The sequence below is a fragment of the Papaver somniferum genome, chromosome 1, assembly GCF_003573695.1.
Source record: "Papaver somniferum cultivar HN1 chromosome 1, ASM357369v1, whole genome shotgun sequence".
NCBI lineage: Eukaryota > Viridiplantae > Streptophyta > Magnoliopsida > Ranunculales > Papaveraceae > Papaver > Papaver somniferum.
The window spans coordinates 224,590,774-224,600,730 of NC_039358.1; the positions used below are offsets into that span (position 1 = coordinate 224,590,774).

The 9,957-nt window shown below is 38.4% G+C and overlaps 1 protein-coding gene across 1 annotated transcript; it reads right to left on the minus strand.

The window, feature by feature from the left end:
* Nucleotides 1-6,239: 6,239 nt before the first annotated feature.
* Nucleotides 6,240-9,160, minus strand: LOC113317221. Its single transcript, XM_026565366.1, has 5 exons — nt 8,537-9,160; nt 8,105-8,293; nt 7,877-7,987; nt 7,196-7,731; nt 6,240-7,096 (listed from the first exon to the last, which is right to left on the minus strand). The coding sequence occupies exons 1-5, from the start codon at nt 9,120-9,122 to the stop codon at nt 6,506-6,508; spliced, it is 2,013 nt and encodes a 670-aa protein (XP_026421151.1). The 5' UTR covers nt 9,123-9,160; the 3' UTR covers nt 6,240-6,505.
* Between the last annotated feature and the right edge of the window lie 797 nt (nt 9,161-9,957).

Below are 9,957 nucleotides of genomic sequence, written 5' to 3' on the forward strand. Positions count from 1 at the left end.
ATGGGTTTGGATTTTTGGGAAAAATTTGGTTTTTATGGGTAACATTTGGTTTTGTCGGGTTTTGGAAAAAATTTGGACTATAATGGGTTCGAAGAACTTTGGTTTATTGGGTTTTAAAAACTTTGGTTTTAGACTTTGAAGACAAAGCCCATTTGGGAGCTTTTGGTTTTGATGGGAGAAAATTTGGTTTTAAAGAGGTAGAAAATTTTGGTTTTTATTGGGATAAGAAAACACTTTGGTTTATTGGGTTTTGAAAACTTTGGTTTTATGGGATAAAAGGCCAAGCCCACTGTTGGGTTTTGGAAAAATTGTTGTGAAACAGAGCCCAACTTTCGGCCTAGAGTTTGGGTACACGTCCCACTAACGACTTCAGCAAGCCCAGAAACTAACGAAGCCCAGCTGAGTTGGTAGGTTCAGTTAAACTTGTTTAGGTTGTTTGTTGGGTTTTTGAAACCCAAAATTTTGATAGGGACAATCCCACAGTTAAGCTCAAATACACACCCAAAAGTTAACTTAAATTACAAGCCCAACAAAAAAAAAATGGAAAAAATTATTACAAGCCCACAAATTAAAAATGGAAGCCCACAGGTTGGGTTCTCTTAATGGGTTTAGGCTTACTTGCTTAAGCACAGCCCAGCTGCTCAGTTTGGTTGTAAAAGCCCAGTTGGGCTTTGGATCACAGCAACAGCAGCTCCAGCAGGAGGTAGCAGCAGGAGAAGCAGCTCAGCAACACCACAAGTTCAGCAGCACCACAAGCAGTAGCTGAACAGGGGCAATGTTGCAGGCTTGGCAGCAGCAACTCTACAGGTTCAGCACAGAAGCAAGCTGCACAGGCCAGCAGCACAGGGAAGAGGAAGAAAGTAGCATCAAGTGGCAGGCCCAGCTGCAACTCAATCAGCAGCAACAGCAAGGGCTCAGCCAAGCAAAACAGAGTCACAACAGCACAGCAACAGGAGCACCTGGAAAGCTCAACAGACACTGTCAAGAACAGCAAGAACATCAAGGGAAAATGATGCAAAGATGAAAAATTATGCAAAGATGAAAATGCAAGTTATGATGAGATAAATGCTTACACTAAATGATTATACTAAATGCAAGATATGCAAGTGAATAGCAACAAAAGAAAGCAAGGAAAAACAACAACCACACAATGCCAAGTCCCCGGCAGCGACGCCAAAAACTTGGTAGGCTTTTAAGAGTGTAAGAATAAGAGAATAAATGGATGCCTACAGTGATACCGCAAGTGCACGGTGTTGTTGCAGTGAGTGCACGAGTACGGGTCGAATCCACAGGGACTTGGGTGTGATTGAAATCTTCCTAGCTAAAGTTATCCTACAGTGACAGTGAAGGTGATATATTTACAGTGAGGTAGTGATATAGTAACAATGTGACAAAACAAAGACAAAGGCCAAGGGCCAAAGGCAGTGACAGGGAAACAAAGTGGAAAAGTAGTGAAGAAAATGAAAACAGTGGGAATGGAAGTGTATGAAGATGGATGAGAATTCTCTTTCACCTAGCTAGTTCACCTGGGTTAACCTTGTCATGTGGCTAGTTAACTACCTAAAATCCTTAGATAACCCCTAGCATTTCCTATCTGATTAAAGCATAAACAATCACAGGTCATTTAGGTTCCTAGGTTTCTAACTAATATGGTTTGTTCATCCCTTAGATTATTACTAACTCCTAGCATTAATGGTCTGTTTAAAGCACCACTAATCACAAGCCAGTGAACCCTTGGAATGTCACTAACCTAAGTGTTTTGAGCTCAACAGGGTCTAACCCAAATGGTTAACCAACATGGTTCAATAGTCTTCTCTAAGATTTAAACAGGAAATTAAATTAACTAACATGTGAGAAACAAAAATTGAAAGATGGAATTAAACAGCAAAGAACAAATATGAACAGAAATTGAAGAACCCTAAATTGCTTTGAAATGGAAATTGAAATGAAATTAACCCAATTAGGGGGTATCTCGGATGACCCAAGAACCGTTTTAACATCCTACATCAGTTTCTATTTATAGCTTACATCAAATTCCTAATTTCTAAAAACCCTAATTTTGAAAACCCTAAATTAATTTGGGGAAAATCAAATTCTCTCACCCATGTGTGAATTCTGCTCGACCCATGCTTCTTGATGTCCCTCTGATGCTCTTCCTGCTCTTGTTGCGCTGTTGGCCTAGCCCTAGACTTCTCTGAACCCTAGCTTCTCTCACTGTCGAGTTTGTAGCATCAGGACTCGATGCTACAAACGAGAAAGGAAGAGACAAGGGTGGTGATGGAATACTGAGTTTGTCGGGGGAAGGTGGTAGTGGTGGTGTTCGAGATGGTGATGGAAGAGATGGTGGTGATGGAGATGGCAGAGTTTTCTTTTGGGAAGATGAGAAGAAGAACCTGATGGAGAAGAAGGGTCTGTTTGGTAAGGTAATTGGGTTCGGTGACTAGGGTGTTAGACGGACGTATCAAAGGTTGATGCTCAGCGAAGCGAAAGCGTAGGATGAAAAGATGATGGAATGATCCAACGGCGCGATAGGAACGACCGTTGGATGATGAGATACAACAAAAATGACGGCTTCAGATGGAGTTAGGTACTATAGTGTTTGACAGGAGCTTCGGATTTTGATGCACAATGATGAGGCGACCGTTGGATGACAAGATGGATCCAATCTGACGGCTCTCATGGAAATGGGTATGGATAATGGAAATGGATTTGGGTAAGGGTTTTGGGTCTTGGGTATGCCAATCCCATATCTTCTTTAAGAACAATTCTTCCTCTTCAAGCCCACTTCTAGTTGATCCGGCTCTTGCAAACATCATTCTTCGCTTCCTCCTAGCGAGAGTCTTTGCCGTTCCTTTGCTCTTTTCGCTCCGTGAGATAACCAGGCTTTATTTAGTACCTAAAAATGCAAAATTAATTAAGAAAAGTATTTATTCTTGAAAACAACGAAAACACAGAATATGGGATAAAATGTAGAATTAATGCACAAAAGATGAGTTAAATGCCATGAAACATATATAGAAATATGCACTTTTTAGCACTCATCAGAAGAAAATACTTATTGAGCAAGAAATAGGACAGCTGTCCCGACAGGATCACATGGGTATCAGCGAAAGAAGGTGAAAAACTTTATGGAAAACAGGTTGGGAGAAGGATAAAGAAAGACCACGAAGCTCCCACGAAGAAAAATGAGTTGTCCAACACTAAGGATAATATGCCTATAAATAGATGTCCTTGGGCAACGAACGAGGGATGGAATTTTGGGTAGAGGAGGAACCTTATCTTAGAGAGTAAGATTAGGGTTTTCCTTTGTATGTAGACTTGTAATCGAGAGTTCTCATTCTATAAATAAATAAAAGTTCTTTAATCTAATTGGTATCTCATGTCTTAGATCTTGTTTACTTACTATTTGGGTGTACTACTGATTTTCGGTGGTTACAAAAATAACTTTCATTTCGCCTCTGACCATCACACGTTCTGAGGTTATCGACAAACAAGATTTTTCCAAGTCATTCTCCAAGGAATATTGATTTATACGTAATTGACCAAACAATATTTGAAAATGGCTCTAGCCCCAAAAGAACCAGATTGCGTAATCAACATAGAGGAAGAATGAAAGGGAATGGGGAATACGCTCAGTTGGAACTTATGTTTAGGTTTAGGTTTAGAAGAGAAGATATAGAGATAGGTTCTGAAGAGAATACTTTTTATTAAGAGAATTTTGTGATTACATAACATCAGAACTGTCTGTTTATATACATAACAGTTTCAGACATCTATTCGTAGTGTACAAGTATTTCCTAGTTTTATAGGATTTCCTAAGATACAAGAATTCTATGAATGGTAAACTGTACAAGTTATACGTAACAAGTCCTTGTTCATTACGTTAACTCAATACCCTCCCGCAAACGTAACAGGTCATCATGAACTGTGAACTTGGATCGCAATAAAGCAAAACGATCTATAGGAAGCGGTTTGGTAAATATATCCGCAATCTGATCTTTTGAAGAAATAAATCGAACATCTAGTTGTTTAGAAGAAACTTGATCACGAACAAAATGATAATTGATTTTTATATGCTTAGTACGTGCATGAAAAACATGATTCATTGTAAGATAGGTTGCACCAAGATTGTCACACCACAGAACAGGTGGAGATGTAGTAGAGATTTGGAGTTCCGAAAGGAGAGATCGAATCCACATAATTTCAGCAGTAGCAATAGCAAGACCCCTATACTCAGCTTCAGTGTTAGAACGAGATACTGTTTTTTTGTTTTCGAGGACTCCAAAATATAATGTTTCCACCTAAATAAACACAATAACCACTGGTGGAGGGACGATATTACAATGAACCGGCCCAATCTGAGTCAGTATAGGCGGAGAAGGATAATTGTAGAGCATTCGATGGATTGAGAAGAATTCCATATGTAGAAGTCTGCTTGTGATATCGTAATAGGCGTTTAACCAATGTCCAATGAAATTCAGTTGGAGCATGCATAAATTCACAAGCTTTATTCACAACATAAGCTAAATCTGGACAAGTGAACGTCAAGTATTGTAATGCTCCTATAATACTGCGATACTCTGTAACATCTTTTAACAATGTACTACGATCAGATGACATGTCGCCAGTAGTAATCATTGGAGTTTGGATTGGTTTAACGCCATCCATTTTTTGCCCGAATAAGAAGATCATGAACATATATTTTTTGTGTAAGAAACATACCAGATGAGTTGCGAGTAGCTTCAATCCCCAGAAAATAGGAAAGCGGGCCGAGATTCTTAATAGCAAATACCTTATGTAGAGATGTGCGAATGAATTCCAAACTTGTAGTATTTGAACCAGTCAGGATAATACCATCAACATAAACAAGCAAGAAAACGATTCCTTGTTCATCTCGAAGAGTAAATAAAGAAGAATCACATTTAGAAGTAATAAAACCCAATTGTAGTAAAAAGGTACTAAGCATGTGATACCATGCACGCGGTACTTGTTTTAGTCTATAAAGAGACTTTTGAAGTTTACAGACATGGGTCGGAAAATTGTGATCAGTGTACTCTGAGTAAGGATGTAGCCTAGCAAGATCATGCGTGATGTGATCAGTTGCTCCACTATCGGGTACCCAGGGAGGAAAAGACGATCTTTGAGTTTCACCAGCATAAGCACGAGGAGGAGACGGCTGTTGTGACTGTGGTCGACGAGGGGGTTGAGGGCACCATTTACGATCAAAACGCTTCCAACAAAGAGGAGCGATATGACCATGTTTGTCACACAACTGACAAGGCAGGGCTTGTTGAGTACCAGTACTAGGTCTCGGTAAAATTCCAGCAGTTAGAGAAGATCTTGAAGAGGCAGCAACAACAGGTTGGGAACTGAGTTTCTTGGTCTGTTGGTCCATTTACAATTCAAAGGTAAGTAGATAGGTGATAAAATCTTCATGTTTCATGGTGCCCATAAAAGTAGTAAGGGACGTAACAATGGCATCTTAAGAAGAATCGAGACCAGAATACAATGTCGTAGTTCATAGTTGGTGACAATGGTTTCAACAGCAGCAAGGTTGTCAACAATATGCCTAGCACGATCGATATATGCTCTCATGGAGAGAGACCCTTTTTTCAAAGCATGAGGTTCACACTGAAGATGGTGAATATGAGCATTAGATTTGGAAGAAAAAAGTGAGTCAAGAGAGGACCAAACATCTTTAGAAGTTGCAAGACGATGAACGTGACGTAGGATAGCAGAAATAAGAGACGAGAAAATCCATCCAAGAAGGATTTTATCCTGTTTCACCCATGAAGCAAAAACCAGATTAGGAGTTTCATCTTCAAGTTTTGCGGAAGACATCAAGATCACAACCATGATGATACCAAGTTGGAACTTAGGTTTAGGTTTAGGTTTAGAAGAGAAGATAGAGAGATAGGTTCTGAAGAGAATACTTTTTATTAAGAGAATTCCGTGATTACATAACATCAGAACTGTCTGTTTATATATATAACAGTTTCAGACTTCTATTCGTAGTGTACAAGTATTTCCTAGTTTTATAGGATTTCCTAAAATACAAGAATTCTGTGAATGGTGAATTGTACAAGTTATACGTAACAAGTCCTTGTTCATTACGTTAACTCAATATGCTCCCTTCGAAGAACTTAATTAGCATATATACATTCCTTAAACAAATTAAAAAGGTCTTTTATTACATTTTTTGTTGTATAAATCAAAATTTTATTATGAAAAAAGGAGGACTTACACCCTCAGCCTAAATAAGGTAGAGGCATCATAATTTGAATGACAAGCAAACAACATAACAAAACAAATATCGATCAGAAAAAGAAGGAAAAAAAAACTCTAAACAAATGGGAAAATAATCTTATTTGACTAATTTTTCACACGCTAGAGAAACTCATGGAACTTTATTCTCTTAATGAAAACCCAACTGTATTCCCCCAACTAATGTAGCCTGATGACATTTGAAGGTGATTCTCTCTTGATCAGTGTTAATTGTTGGTTGTTAAATGAAAAGAATGTCGAGCAAGTAGCGGATAAATCCCACGACGGAGTCAACGTATAATTCAGCAAAGAAGAGAACCCCCAGTGAAGCTAATCCAATGTCTAAGATACGGAAGCCTATAGGGAATGTCCATGCAGTGACAAGCATGTACGTTTGGAAGTACGCACAAGCAATGAAAGTAACTGAATTGAATAAAGCAGTTATAGCAAACACGGACCTTAAAGGCAATCGGAAAAAGAAATCATGTTCGTTGAAAGGAGCAGCATGGATGGAGAGAAATAAACCCAAAGATATTAGAGAAAAGAACAAGGAATAAGATACGTAATGAAAAAATGGACCAAAATCTTGGTTCTTGAGTAAGAGTGGACGTCCTGACGTTGAGTCATTTCCCCCAGGTACAGTGAAGGCGCATGCAAACATCACAGTTGCTATTAGAGCTGATATCAACATACAATTATCCGATCCTTCTTTTAACCATATCTCACCTTGTTCTCTAAGATCTATATGAGTCTCAGTGAATACTTGGTGAGCATATTGCTCATTGCAATTCTTCACTGTTAGCATAGCTGGTGGAAGCATACGTTTTACCCGCTGCATATATATGACCCAACAATAATGATTATTTTACATATATTCGTTTGAGCATATCCGTGTATGTATCATTAGCATTATATACATATGTTGACATACCTGAAACCAAACACACTCCCACTGCATCCATTGTGCTGCTCCGCGAATATGCCATGGTTTATGTTTTCCAAGCTTAGCAGCAGCATGCAGTGGCGTGTTACCTTCTCTATCAATTCCAACGACCAACATGTCCAAGTTCCTCTTTGATTTAGTTGATGATGACTTCAAGAATTCTACTATGGACTCATGCCTGTATTCTGCCGCTAAGTGCAACAAATTCCTTCCAGCTTCTTCATCACAAACTCCAATTGATTCTGGATATGCTTTAATTATTTCCTTAAACATCTCTACAATGCCCAACTTGGTTGCCAAAATAATTGGCCTCTCTCTAACTTTGTAAGTTATAACCCTTGTTGTTATTGCTGACAACGGATGTCGGTTTTCATGGTTTTTATTATGGGAGCCATCCCATCCATGGGGAGGGTCATAGCTCATCGTCCATTGACCATAATCTTTTTCAAGTAACTTCTTAAGGAGTTGTATTGCGTAAGTATGCTGCTCTTTTGCATTGTATATGAGTTTGAGGACCGGAAAACCTGCACGAGTTCAGGATGTAAAACTGTGATGAGTTCTTAGTGAATAACACTTGGTTTCACGATTGTTTGTTTCACGTATCATTGTATCAAGGATGCAAATGTCGACACTTGTCAATACACTAATTTATGTTATTTGAATTTTTACCTTTACATAGCAATCTGAAGTGATTCTTGAATTTCTCCTTCAATGAGGAATCTGGTTGTAGTGTTATATGATTATCTTCATTATCTGTCTCATAATTCTTGATTGGGATTACTGAAATAAGACATAGGGGAATTAAAGAAAGAAGTGGTTAAATATAAGGCATATTTGAAACATCTTTATACGTAATGGTGAAAGTCTAAAAGAAAATACAAATTAAACGGGTCTTACATGAATAAACAATAGCTGCAGCCTTTTTGGCCAAAACAATTGGTGTGGCCCCAAGGTATTGTTCACCATACATGGTTCCACTCTTGAAAGAAGTAGGTGATAGCGCTAATAAATGTGAAGGCGTGGCGCCATCACCATTTTTACTAGAAGCAAGGTTAGGATAGATCTCCATGATCTCCATTGCCACATCTGAATTATCGGCAGACATGTAGCCAAAACAAAAGTAAGGAAGGGAAACAATCTGGTCAAATGGGGACACAATTTGTAGTGGTAGACAAGCTGCCAGGTTGCAGGACATGGCAGAGATCAATATCAGCTCTAGTAATTATTATTATTTGTCTAAAATCCAATTTTTTTGTTCAATTATTCTTAACAAAAGTTAAGCAAAACTCTTAACCAAGGCAATCTATATGAGTTTATAGTATTTGTTACCGTAAGCTTTGGCAAGAACAGCAGCATGAAGAATCGTTGAGCCATCAGTACTCCTCATTGTTAACGGGCCAACCATTGATGTTGTTGTGGATGTGCTTGTGATTCCTCTGTTACTAGCAGTTATATTTAGGAATAACAACATATGTTTATGTCCATACATTGCTGCCCAGTATATAGGTGTCTCACCATTTAAGTTGGGAACCGATATCAGCACTTGATCTCCTCCACCATCTAATTCTTTCTCTAAGATTAACGTAGCCATCTCCACGATCCCAGTCCTGGCTGCCTCATGTAATATTGTATTCCCCATCCTATTAATCCTTGATAGCAACTCCCTCGCCTCTGGCATTATTCTCAACAGCTGTTTCATAACATCAGTTCGCCGGTATTGAACACACATGTGAAGAATGGTATCCCCTGTAACATTACAGACTAAAACCTTGTTCTTATCATTTTCGAGATCGATATTGTTAAATGATGGTTCCACTTGCTGCAAGTTATAAAAGTTTATGATGTCATTCCATTCCCCTCTTAGTGCTGCTCTCATCACATCGAAGTCCCCATTAGTGGCCTTTATAGTATTCATTACTCAGAGGCCTGTTTTGATATCTTTCTCTATTTTAGGTAAACACTGTGTGTTGGTGACAAACAGACTTTATCTTTCTCTACTTATTTAGAAGGTGAGAAAGGAATATGATAAATTATTGCACTAACCTTTTTCCTTTTGTTTTTACTGTATTTTGCGTGCCCTCTGGGCTAATGCTACTCAAAAGCGGCTCATGCAACATTAAATGCTTTTCCCTTTTTTCTAAAGCGATTCTGTGGTCCTTGAAGCATTCCTAAACGAGGTTTACAGTGTGGATTACGATGAAAAATATCATACTACACCAAATGCATCATTTTATCAGGGGCCAACCTAGTATACTCTCCTATTCTGTATTCTAAATTTAGTGAGAGACTGAACCCCTTTATGCTTGCCAATAGTGGAATTTATGTTTTTAATAGTAATAAAGGAAGGTAGACCCCAAATGAATGAATAGACATGGAAAGCAAAACAAATTAAAGACACAGCAGTAATCATAAATTGAGGAACAACTACTTATCTCCATTAGCAAGTATTTTAATACTCCTACTTTAAGCATGAAACGGACATGACACCATCGACATGCATGGATTCTGACGATGCATGTATGTTGGTCGTAAATGAAAAGATTGTCGAAAAGAATAACCTTTGCATTATCGTGGCTGTACTGGAAGGTTTAGCATCAAACTAGAAATGTGTTTCATGAGTGTACTTCCTTTTATCATTCACCTCACAAGTCATATTAAACGTACCAGAACTTGCTAGATTGAGGGACAATTAGCTATACACAGACTCAACAGGATAAGACACAAATTAAAAAAACTGTATATTTTACGCC

Coding starts and splice junctions, on each gene's coding strand:
- LOC113317221 (XM_026565366.1), bottom strand. CDS start 9,122: ATGAATACTATAAAGGCCACTAATGGGGACTTCGATGTGATGAGAGCA. Junction 7,988..8,104: donor TGCAGCTATTGTTTATTCAT/GTAAGACCCGTT, acceptor GTCTTATTTCAG/TAATCCCAATCAAGAATTAT. Junction 7,097..7,195: donor GGGAGTGTGTTTGGTTTCAG/GTATGTCAACAT, acceptor ATATATATGCAG/CGGGTAAAACGTATGCTTCC.